The sequence below is a fragment of the Aquarana catesbeiana genome, linkage group LG06 (assembly GCF_042186555.1).
Source record: "Aquarana catesbeiana isolate 2022-GZ linkage group LG06, ASM4218655v1, whole genome shotgun sequence".
In the NCBI taxonomy this organism is placed as follows: Eukaryota; Metazoa; Chordata; class Amphibia; order Anura; family Ranidae; genus Aquarana; species Aquarana catesbeiana.
In genome coordinates, this window is record NC_133329.1 from 1100946 (window position 1) to 1114026 (window position 13081).

General features: G+C 54.3%; 2 protein-coding genes across 2 annotated transcripts in view; one reads left to right on the top strand and one right to left on the bottom strand.

Moving 5' to 3' along the window:
- The window catches only part of RUSF1 (RUS family member 1), a 68039-nt gene extending 60077 nt beyond the window's left edge, over window positions 1–7962 (bottom strand). Inside the window, exon 1 of the mRNA XM_073635274.1 lies at window positions 7590–7962. The gene's annotated coding sequence lies outside the window, so the exon portion shown is untranslated. The remainder of the gene's footprint in view (window positions 1–7589) is intronic.
- Window positions 7687–13081, top strand: part of PRR14 (proline rich 14) — a gene marked incomplete in the record, with an annotated part of 38730 nt that continues 33335 nt past the window's right edge. The window contains 1 exon segment of the mRNA XM_073635273.1: window positions 7687–7824. Coding sequence (XP_073491374.1) covers window positions 7778–7824 — 47 coding nt within the window.

The window sequence follows — 13081 nt, forward strand, 5'->3', positions numbered from 1 at the left end:
CTTCCCGACCCCCCGCACACGCTACATGTCCTACATGACATCCTACTGACCCCCGCACACTCTACATGTCCTACATGACATCTTCCCGACCCCCCGCACACGCTACATGTCCTACATGACATCCTCCTGACCCCCCCGCACACTCTACATGTCCTACATGACATCCTCCCGATCCCCGCACACTCTACATGTCCTACATGACATCCTCCCGACCCCCGCACACTCTACATGTCCTACATGACATCTTCCCGACCCCCCGCACATGCTACATGTCCTACATGACATCCTCCCGACCCCCGCACACACTACATGTCCTACATGACATCTTCCCGACCCCCCGCACACTCTACATGTCCTACATGACATCTTCCCGACCCCCCGCACACGCTACATGTCCTACATGACATCCTCCCGACCCCCGCACACGCTACATGTCCTACATGACATCCTCCCGACCCCCGCACACGCTACATGTCCTACATGACATCCTCCCAACCCCCGCACATGCTACATGTCCTACATGACATCCACCCGACCCCCCGCACACGCTACATGTCCTACATGACATCCTGATCCTCCTGACCCCCGCACACTCTACATGACATCCTCCTGACCCCCGCACACCCTACATGACATCCTACCGACCCCCGCACACACTACATGTCCTACATGACATCCTCCTGACCGCCGCACACGCTACATGTCCTACATAACATCCTACCAACCCCCGCACACGCTACATGTCCTACATAACATCCTACCAACCCCCGCACACTCTACATGTCCTACATGACATCCTCCCGACCCCCCGCACACTCTACATGTCCTACATGACATCCTCCCGACCCTCCGCACACGCTACATGTCCTACATAACATCCTACCAACCCCCGCACACTCTACATGTCCTACATGACATCCTCCCGACCCCCCGCACACTCTACATGTCCTACATGACATCCTCCCGACCCCCCGCACACGCTACATGTCCTACATGACATCCTCCCGACCCCCCGCACACGCTACATGTCCTACATGACATCCTACCGACCCCCGCACACTCTACATGTCCTACATGACATCCTACCGACCCCCGCACACTCTACATGTCCTACATGACATCTTCCCGACCCCCCGCACACGCTACATGTCCTACATGACATCCTACTGACCCCCGCACACTCTACATGTCCTACATGACATCTTCCCGACCCCCCGCACACGCTACATGTCCTACATGACATCCTCCTGACCCCCCCACACACGCTACATGTCCTACATGACATCTTCCCGACCCCCCGCACACTCTACATGTCCTACATGACATCTTCCCGACCCCCGCACACTCTACATGTCCTACATGACATCCTCCCGACCCCCCGCACATGCTACATGTCCTACATGACATCCTACTGACCCCCGCACACTCTACATGTCCTACATGACATCTTCCCGACCCCCCGCACACTCTACATGTCCTACATGACATCTTCCCGACCCCCCGCACACGCTACATGTCCTACATGACATCCTACTGACCCCCGCACACTCTACATGTCCTACATGACATCTTCCCGACCCCCCGCACACTCTACATGTCCTACATGACATCTTCCCGACCCCCCGCACACGCTACATGTCCTACATGACATCCTACTGACCCCCGCACACTCTACATGTCCTACATGACATCTTCCCGACCCCCCGCACACTCTACATGTCCTACATGACATCTTCCCGACCCCCCGCACATGCTACATGTCCTACATGACATCTTCCCGACCCCCCGCACATGCTACATGTCCTACATGACATCTTCCCGACCCCCCGCACACTCTACATGTCCTACATGACATCCTCCCGACCCCCGCACATGCTACATGTCCTACATGACATCCTCCCGACCCCCGCACACACTACATGTCCTACATGACATCTTCCCGACCCCCCGCACACTCTACATGTCCTACATGACATCCTCCCGACCCCCGCACACTCTACATGTCCTACATGACATCCTCCCGACCCCCCGCACACGCTACATGTCCTACATGACATCCTACCGACCCCCGCACACGCTACATGTCCTACATGACATCCTCCCGACCCCCGCACACGCTACATGTCATCCTCCCGACCCCCCGCACACTCTACATGTCCTACATGACATCCTACCGACCCCCGCACACTCTACATGTCCTACATGACATCCTCCCGACCCCTGCACACGCTACATGTCATCCTCCCGACCCCCAGCACACTCTACATGTCCTACATGACATCCTCCCGACCCCCCGCACATGCTACATGTCCTACATGACATCCTACCGACCCCCGCACACTCTACATGTCCTACATGTCATCCTCCCGACCCCTGCACACGCTACATGTCATCCTCCCGACCCCCAGCACACTCTACATGTCCTACATGACATCCTCCCGACCCCCCGCACATGCTACATGTCCTACATGACATCCTACCGACCCCCGCACACTCTACATGTCCTACATGACATCCTACCGACCCCCGCACACTCTACATGTCCTACATGACATCCTCCCGACCCCCCGCACACTCTACATGTCCTACATGACATCCTACCGACCCCCGCACACTCTACATGTCCTACATGACATCCTACCGACCCCTGCACACGCTACATGTCATCCTCCCGACCCCCAGCACACTCTACATGTCCTACATGACATCCTCCCGACCCCCCGCACATGCTACATGTCCTACATGACATCCTACCGACCCCCGCACACTCTACATGTCCTACATGACATCCTCCCGACCCCTGCACACGCTACATGTCATCCTCCCGACCCCCTGCACACGCTACATGTCCTACATGACATCCTCCCGACCCCCGCACACGCTACATGTCCTACATGACATCCTCCCGACCCCCGCACACGCTACATGTCCTACATGAAATCCTCCCGACCCCCGCACACGCTACATGTCCTACATGACATCCTCCCGACCCCCGCACACGCTACATGACATCCTCCCGACCCCCGCACACGCTACATGTCCTACATAACATCCTCCTGACCCCCCGCACACTCTACATGACATCCTGCAAACCCCTGCACACTCTTTTTTTTGTCTCAAAAGTTTTATTGAAGTAAATATCTTTATAAAATCCAACAGCACAGGTTCCATAAAAAAAGTGTTGGCAGGAATAACCCGACATATTATCACATTCCACAGGTATGAATGAAAATGTGTTTGCAGTACAACATTTCTGCCGTTTACCCCGCCCCTCCCCCTCTTTACCTAGTCTCCTACCATAGTTATCTGCAGTGTGCGAGCCCAGAGGGCCACCTCTCCATATAGTGACCACAGTCAACTATCTTCTGTCCAAGACCAAACCTACCGGGCCAAGACCAAACCTACCGGGCAAAGACCAAACCTACCGGGCAAAGACCAAACCTACCGGGCAAAGACCAGATCTACCGGGACAAGACCAAACCTACCGGGCAAAGACCAAACCTACCGGGCAAAGACCAAACCTACCGGGCAAAGACCAAACCTACCGGGCAAAGACCAAACCTACCGGGCAAAGACCAAACCTACCGGGCAAAGACCAAACCTACCGGGCAAAGACCAAACCTACCGGGCAAAGACCAAACCTACCGGGCAAAGACCAGATCTACCGGGACAAGACCAAACCTACCGGGCAAAGACCAAACCTACCGGGCAAAGACCAAACCTACCGGGCAAAGACCAAACCTACCGGGCAAAGACCAAACCTACCGGGCAAAGACCAAACCTACCGGGCAAAGACCAGATCTACCGGGACAAGACTAAATCTACCGGGCAAAGACCAAATTTACTGAGCCAAGACCAAACCTACCAAGCAAAGACCAAACCTACCGGGCAAAGACCAAACCTACCGGGCAAAGACCAAACCTACCGGGCAAAGACCAAACCTACCGGGCAAAGGCCAGGGGGATCTAACCATGCAGACCAGAGGAGTGGTGAACTTTTCTGGGTGACCCCTATCCTGGAAGATGTACTTCTCCAGGCGCAGAGTGTTCTCCATGTGAGTCGTCCTCTCAGATCGGGAGGTTCCGTTCCTTTCCAATGTCTAAGGAGAAGTTTGTGTGCCTGAAAGAATGCTCTGGCTCGTTTAGATATCTCCTCAATGGAGATGTTGTCTAAAATGCCTAATATACGGGGCTTAGGATCCATCAGGACACCTTCTTAATGGTAGCCACCACCCCTGACCAGTATAGATGAAGCATTACTACCATAAATGTAGGAGGTCACCATGGACTGTGGAGCATCTAGTGCACTCCGAGTCTTCTCTCGGACCCGTCCTCCACAGTCTTCTGAGGGTAAGATGTACCCACAACACTGTGTACAATGGGGACAGGCGATGAGCCACCAACACCACTGAACAGCCTGCAGGGCCTCTTCCCACCGTTCATCCTCAAATACGCCCACAGCCCTCCCCCACTGGGGTGTCACTTTGGTCAGGAAACCCTTCAAGTGTGTGGATGTAAGCGTGGCGCAACACCGGGATGGACGTAAGCGTGGCGCAACACCGGGATGGACGTAAGCGTGGCGCAACACCGGGATGGACGTAAGCGTGGCGCAACACCGGGGATGGACGTAAGCGTGGCGCAACACCGGGGATGGACGTAAGCGTGGCGCAACACCGGGGATGGACGTAAGCGTGGCGCAACACCGGGGATGGACGTAAGCGTGGCGCAACACCGGGGATGGATGTAAGCATGGCGTAACACCGGGATGGATGTAAGCATGGCCTCACACTATATATAAACCTACCTCACACTAATATAAATATATATATATATACACACACACACATACACACACACACACACACACACACACCTACCTCACACTATATATATCGCTGGTAGATTTACAATCTACCGCAGATTAGGTAAATTTAGTAAATTATGTGTTAGGAAGGTTAAAAGTTCTCCTCTGTTCCAGCTTGGCTGACGTTGTCTGTGCTTCCGTGCTGACCGGTGGGTGTCGCTGTTACCACTGGTCAGGGTTGGAAAGGCAACGTGTCAAAGTGTATGGATGCTCCTCTGTCTCGGAGACAAGCTCGGTGGAGGTGGTCCTCCGAGTTGCATTCTGGGCGAGGGTATTTATGGAACAGACGCCATGTTCTAAGGTCGTTTTACAGCCACCTGCTGGCCCTCCTGGCCGACAGATGTGTTAAGGAGCTACCTCATGGTCCTCCGATCGGGAGGCCCACGATACAGCGGCGCAGGGGTGGGTCCAGAGGCTTGTCTGGGGCCTACCACCGTGGCCGAGGAATGGTCCTGAGCTGTCGGTCCTGTGTGACGAAGCTGGACAGCCGAGGAGATCCCAGGGGAGGACCCGTCTTGGAGAGATCATGCAGCGTGCTGGTCTATAGAGGGGCCTGGTGACTCGGTTGTAGGACATATCCAAAAGAAGTAATTATACAGCATAGTGTTGCCGGTTCGGCTTAAAGGTTCAGGCACTGTGAGTGAATGTTCACTGCAGAAGATCTGATACATCCTATGGCAGAGGATCGTGCAGATTTACCCCCCCAAGTAAGTCTGTGGCAGAATCTTTGATTCGTGCTGCGTGCTGGCTGCTAGACCGGTGAGAGAGGCCTATCCAGATGAGCAAAGAGTGTGTCCCATGAGGGGAGCGCGTTCCACATAATTATCTGAATTCTACCGGGACATTTGTCACTAAGATATTAGAAGAAGATATTTGAGTTTCTCCTGAAGGTTTCCTTTTCCGTCTCTTTCCTGCTACTTCCTAAAGTTTGACTGTTTAATAAAGCATTGAAAACGTACTCCAGTGTTGGTGCGTGTGTCGTCCAGCAGTAAACTCAACGGAACCCCTAGACCCGGTGCCGGTGAAACAGAGGGAAGCAAAGTGAAGGTAACAGACCCATTGAAACCAGCAGCTCCACCGAGAGTTAGTGCTACATGTGGGGGCTCGTCCGGGATTTGTTGACCGACAATTATTGCAACCCAGTGGAGTGTTTTACCAGGAGTTTACAGAGAGAGAGCTGGACTTTGAAAAAAAAAAAAATCTTTTCAGGAAGAGGAAAAGTTAAACTGCAGGACTTTGCTTTTGGGTGCGTAGACGCTGGGCGCCAGAAGAGGCCCGGGAGCTACGTGACAGAAAGAACAAGTGGGAGGAGTTACCCTACTTGCTACCATGTGGGACGCGTGTATGTGTTTGGCGCCAGAGGGAAAGAGAAGCCTCGTGATCGTGCTGAGATGATCAGAGTGTGGCCATGTCTTTTCTGGCGTTGCAATCGGTTGTGGGACCCAGAGTGTTCCCTGCAAGCACCGTGATGAATACTGTGCAGGCTAGAACTCTGCTCACGGATACTGGAGTTCGAATGAAACCGCAGGGGAAGTTTGTCCTGTATACCCCGGGAGATGTTGAGGGACTGGGCATGTCCTGCCACCGATGTGGAGGATTGGCCGTACATCTTCGTCCATTTGGTCGAGGTCCGCAGTGTGGAGAGTATTTGTTTGTGGTGGAGCCACCTACTATGCCACCCCATGCCTACCGGATGGATTGGGTGACAGGTATCGCTACAGTGGAAGCTGCTACCGCTACAGAGAGGGAGCGACGGGCCGCCACTTCGCCTGTTGCTACCGACAATGTTACAGAAAGAGACACTGCTACTGCTGTGATTCCTGAGTCCACTACGCCTGTTCCTGTAGTGCCTACTCAGAAGAAGGTGGGGCTATGTGAAGGCTTCTCGTGGGCTATAGTGGTCACAAGGCGAGGATGTTGCCTCCACAATGACCCTTCCTGAATGGACTGCCCTGAGTTCTGGGAAGACGTCGCCCTGTGTGGAGACACACAGTGCTGTTACTGGGACTTTGTCTAAAGTTATTGATTCACTACAGACACCGGCCGGGTCTATGGAGAAAAAGTCATTAGACTCCTGTGTACCGCCTGGTATGAGGAGAGACAGACCTATGCCAAAACTTTCACCTACCTCATGATATAGATTATATATATATATATATATATATATATATACACACATATACATACACACACACACACACACACCAACCTCACACTATATATATATATACACACACACCTACCTCACATATATATATATATATACACACACACACACACACCTACCTCACACTATATATATATACACACACACCTACCTCACATATATATATATATATATATATATATATACACACACACACACACCTACCTCACACTATATATATATAAATACACACCAACCTCACACTATATATATATACACACACACCTACCTCACATATATATATATATACACACACACACACACCTACCTCACACTATATATATATACACACACACCTACCTCACATATATATATATATATATATATATATATATATACACACACACACACACCAACCTCACACTAATATATATATACACACACACACACACCTACCTCACACTATATACATAATATATAAATACACACACACCAACCTCACACTAATATATATATATATACACACACACACACCCTACCTCACACTATATACATATATATATACACTGTATACACTCACCTCACATTGACCAGTCAGATCCTCTCCGCCTCTGATTGGTCGGCGCTGTCATGTGATCTCACTGAACAACGTGTCTCTATTATCTTTCCTCGCTGATTGGCTGCCGGCGTCACGTGGCTGGAGGAAAATTCAAACCGCGTCATCATCCAGCGCCGGAAGTTAGTGGCGAATAACAGTCATGTCACGTGATGCGGGGGGACCGCCGACGGCACAGGCGGCGGCTCCTGATATACCGGTGAGTGAGGGGGAGGGGAAGATGCCGGTGTGAGAAGTGTCTGATAGAAGCTGAGACCCCACAGGGGCCGTACAGAGATCCTCCAACCCGGAAGTCAGCCAGCTTCTATCCGAACCTTTCCACCCAGGGGCTCCGCTTCTATAGAGGAGGAGGAGACTACAGAGAGGAGGAGGAGACTGCAGAGAGGAGGAGGAGGAGACTACAGAGAGGAGGAGGAGACTACAGAGAGGAGGAGGAGACTGCAGAGAGGAGGAGGAGGAGACTACAGAGAGGAGGAGGAGACTACATAGAGGAGGAGGAGACTACAGAGAGGAGGAGACTACATAGAGGGGGAGGAGACTACAGAGAGGAGGAGGAGACTACAGGGAGGAGGAGGAGACTACAGAGAGGAGGAGGAGGAGACTACAGAGAGGAGGAGGAGACTGCAGAGAGGAGGAGGAGGAGACTACAGAGAGGAGGAGGAGACTACAGAGAGGAGGAGGAGACTACAGGGAGGAGGAGGAGACTACAGGGAGGAGGAGGAGACTACAGAGAGGAGGAGGAGACTACAGAGAGGAGGAGGAGACTACATATAGGAGGAGGAGACTACAGGGAGGAGGAGGAGACTACAGAGAGGAGGAGGAGGAGACTACAGGGAGGAGGAGACTACAGGGAGGAGGAGGAGACTACATAGAGGAGGAGGAGACTACAGGGAGGGGAGGAGACTACAGAGAGGAGGAGGAGGAGACTACAGAGAGGAGGAGGAGGAGACTACAGAGAGGAGGAGGAGACTGCAGAGAGGAGGAGGAGGAGACTACAGAGAGGAGGAGGAGACTACAGGGAGGAGGAGGAGACTACAGAGAGGAGGAGGAGACTACAGAGAGGAGGAGGAGACTACATATAGGAGGAGGAGACTACAGGGAGGAGGAGGAGACTACAGAGAGGAGGAGGAGGAGACTACAGGGAGGAGGAGACTACAGGGAGGAGGAGGAGACTACATAGAGGAGGAGGAGACTACAGAGAGGAGGAGACTACAGGGAGGAGGAGGAGACTACATAGAGGAGGAGGAGACTACAGGGAGGAGGAGACTACAGGGAGGAGGAGGAGACTACAGAGAGGAGGAGACTACAGAGAGGAGGAGACTACAGAGAGGAGGAGACTACAGAGAGGAGGAGACTACAGGAGGAGGAGGAGACTACAGAGAGGAGGAGACTACAGGGAGGAGGAGGAGACTACAGGGAGGAGGAGGAGACTACAGGGAGGAGGAGGAGACTACAGAGAGGAGGAGGAGGAGACTACAGGGAGGAGGAGACTACAGAGAGGAGGAGGAGACTACAGAGAGGAGGAGGAGACTACAGGGAGGAGGAGGAGACTACATAGAGGGGGAGGAGACTACAGAGAGGAGGAGACTACAGAGAGGAGGAGGAGACTACAGAGAGGAGGAGACTACATAGAGGAGGAGGAGACTACAGAGAGGAGGAGACTACATAGAGGGGGAGGAGACTACAGAGAGGAGGAGGAGACTACATAGAGGAGGAGGAGACTACAGAGAGGAGGAGGAGACTGCAGAGAGGAGGAGGAGGAGACTACAGAGAGGAGGAGGAGACTACAGAGAGGAGGAGACTACAGAGAGGAGGAGGAGACTACATAGAGGGGGAGGAGACTACATAGAGGGGGAGGAGACTACATAGAGGGGGAGGAGACTACAGAGAGGAGGAGGAGACTACAGAGAGGAGGAGACTACATAGAGGGGGAGGAGACTACAGAGAGGAGGAGGAGGAGACTACAGAGAGGAGGAGGAGACTACAGAGAGGAGGAGACTACATAGAGGGGGAGGAGACTACAGAGAGGAGGAGGAGGAGACTACAGAGAGGAGGAGGAGACTACAGAGAGGAGGAGGAGACTACAGAGAGGAGGAGGAGGAGACTACAGAGAGGAGGAGACTACAGGGAGGAGGAGGAGGAGGAGACTACAGAGAGGAGGAGGAGACTACAGGGAGGAGGAGGAGACTACAGAGAGGAGGAGGAGACTACAGAGAGGAGGAGGAGACTACAGAGAGGAGGAGGAGACTACATAGAGGAGGAGGAGACTACATAGAGGAGGAGGAGACTGCAGAGAGGAGGAGGAGGAGACTACAGAGAGGAGGAGGAGACTACAGAGAGGAGGAGGAGACTACAGAGAGGAGGAGGAGACTACAGAGAGGGGGAGGAGACTACATAGAGGAGGAGGAGGAGACTACAGAGAGGAGGAGGAGACTACATAGAGGGGGAGGAGACTACAGAGAGGAGGAGGAGGAGACTACAGAGAGGAGGAGGAGGAGACTACAGAGAGGAGGAGGAGACTACAGAAAGGAGGAGGAGACTACAGAGAGGAGGAGGAGGAGACTACAGGAGGAGGAGGAGACTACAGAGAGGAGGAGACTACAGGGAGGAGGAGACTACAGAGAGGAGGAGGAGGAGACTACAGGGAGGAGGAGGAGGAGACTACAGAGAGGAGGAGGAGGAGGACTACAGGGAGGAGGAGGAGGAGACTACAGGGAGGAGGAGGAGGAGACTACAGGGAGGAGGAGGAGGAGACTACAGGGAGGAGGAGGAGGAGACTACAGAGAGGAGGAGGAGGAGACTACAGAGAGGAGGAGGAGGAGGAGACTACAGGAGGGGGAGGAGGAGACTACAGAGAGGAGGAGGAGACTACAGAGAGGAGGAGGAGACTACAGAGAGGAGGAGGGAGACTACAGGGAGGAGGAGACTACAGAGAGGAGGAGGAGAGACTACAGGGAGGAGGAGGAGACTACAGGGAGGAGGAGGAGACTACAGGGAGGAGGAGACTACAGGGAGGAGGAGGAGGAGACTACAGGGAGGGGGAGGAGGAGACTACAGAGAGGAGGAGGAGACTACAGAGAGGAGGAGGAGGAGACTACAGGGAGGAGGAGGAGACTGCAGAGAGGAGGAGACTACAGAGAGGAGGAGGAGGAGACTACAGGGAGGAGGAGACTACAGGGAGGAGGAGACTACAGGGAGGAGGAGGAGGAGACTACAGGGAGGAGGAGACTACAGAGAGGAGGAGGAGGAGACTACAGAGAGGAGGAGACTACAGAGGAGGAGGAGGAGACTACAGGGAGGGGGAGGAGACTACAGGGAGGGGGAGGAGACTACAGGGAGGAGGAGGAGACTACAGGGAGGGGGAGGAGACTACAGGGAGGAGGAGGAGACTACAGGGAGGAGGAGACTACAGGGAGGAGGAGGAGGAGACTACAGGAGGGGGAGGAGGAGACTACAGAGAGGAGGAGGAGACTACAGAGAGGAGGAGGAGGAGGAGACTACAGGGAGGAGGAGACTACAGGGAGGAGGAGACTACAGGGAGGAGGAGACTACAGGGAGGAGGAGGACTACAGAGAGGAGGAGGAGGAGACTACAGAGAGGAGGAGACTACAGAGAGGAGGAGACTACAGGGAGGAGGAGACTACAGGGAGGAGGAGGAGACTACAGGGAGGGGGAGGAGACTACAGGAGAGGAGGAGACTACAGGGAGGAGGAGGAGACTACAGGGAGGGGGAGGAGACTACAGAGAGGAGGAGACTACAGGGAGGAGGAGGAGACTACAGGGAGGGGGAGGAGACCTACAGGGAGGGGGAGGAGACTACAGGGAGGAGGAGGAGACTACAGGAGGGGGAGGAGACTACAGGAGGAGGAGGAGACTACAGGGAGGAGGAGACTACAGGAGGAGGAGGAGGAGACTACAGGGAGGGGGAGGAGGAGACTACAGAGAGGAGGAGGAGACTACAGAGAGGAGGAGGAGGAGGAGACTACAGGGAGGAGGAGACTACAGGGAGGAGGAGACTACAGGGAGGAGGAGACTACAGAGAGGAGGAGGAGGAGACTACAGAGAGGAGGAGACTACAGAGAGGAGGAGACTACAGGGAGGAGGAGACTACAGGGAGGAGGAGGAGACTACAGGAGGGGGAGGAGACTACAGAGAGGAGGAGACTACAGGGAGGAGGAGGAGACTACAGGGAGGAGGAGGAGACTACAGAGAGGAGGAGGAGACTACAGGGAGGAGGAGACTACAAGGAGGAGGAGGAGACTACAGGGAGAGGAACTACAAGGAGGAGGAGGAGACTACAGGGAGGAGGAGGAGACTACAGAGAGGAGGAGGAGACTACAGAGAGGGGAGGAGACTACAGAGAGGAGGAGGAGACTACAGGAGAGGAGGAGACTACAGAGAGGAGGAGGAGACTTACATGGAGGAGGAGGAGACTACAGGGAGGGGGAGGAGACTACAGGGAGGGGGAGGAGACTACAGGGAGGGGGAGGAGACTACAGAGAGGGGGAGGAGACTACAGAGAGGGGAGGAGACTACAGAGAGGGAGGAGACTACAGAGAGGAGGAGGAGACTACAGAGAGGAGGAGGAGACTACAGGGAGGAGGAGGAGACTACAGGGAGGAGGAGGAGACTACAGGGAGGAGGAGGAGAGGGGAGGAGGACTACAGAGGGAGGAGGAGGAGACTACAGGGAGGGGAGGAGGAGACTACAGAGAGGAGGAGACTACAGAGAGGAGGAGGAGGAGACTACAGGGAGGAGGAGGAGGAGACTACAGGGAGGAGGAGGAGACTACAGGGAGGAGGAGGAGACTACAGGGAGGAGGAGGAGACTACAGAGAGGAGGAGGAGGAGACTACAGAGAGGAGGAGACTACAGGAGGAGGAGGAGGAGACTACAGAGAGGAGGAGGAGACTACAGGGAGGAGGAGACTACAGGGAGGAGGAGACTACAGGAGGAGGAGGAGACTACAGAGAGGAGGAGACTACAGGAGGAGGAGGAGACTACAGGGAGGAGGAGGAGACTACAGAGAGGAGGAGGAGACTACAAGAAGGAGGAGGAGACTACAAGAAGGAGGAGGAGACTACAAGGAGGAGGAGGAGACTACAAGGAGGAGGAGGAGACTACAAGGAGGAGGGGGAGACTACAGGGAGGAGGAGGAGACTACAGGAGGAGGAGGAGGAGACTACAAGAGGAGGAGGAGACTACAGGGAGGAGGAGGAGACTACAGAGAGGAGGAGGAGACTACAGGGAGGAGGAGACTACAAGGAGGAGGAGGAGACTACAGGGAGGGGAGGAGACTACAGAGAGGAGGAGGAGACTACAAGAGGAGGAGGAGACTACAGGAGGAGGAGACTACAAGGGAGGAGGAGGAGACTACAGGGAGGAGGAGACTACAAGGGAGCGAGGAGGAGACTACAGGGAGGAGGAGGAGACTACAGGGAGGAGGAGACTACAGGG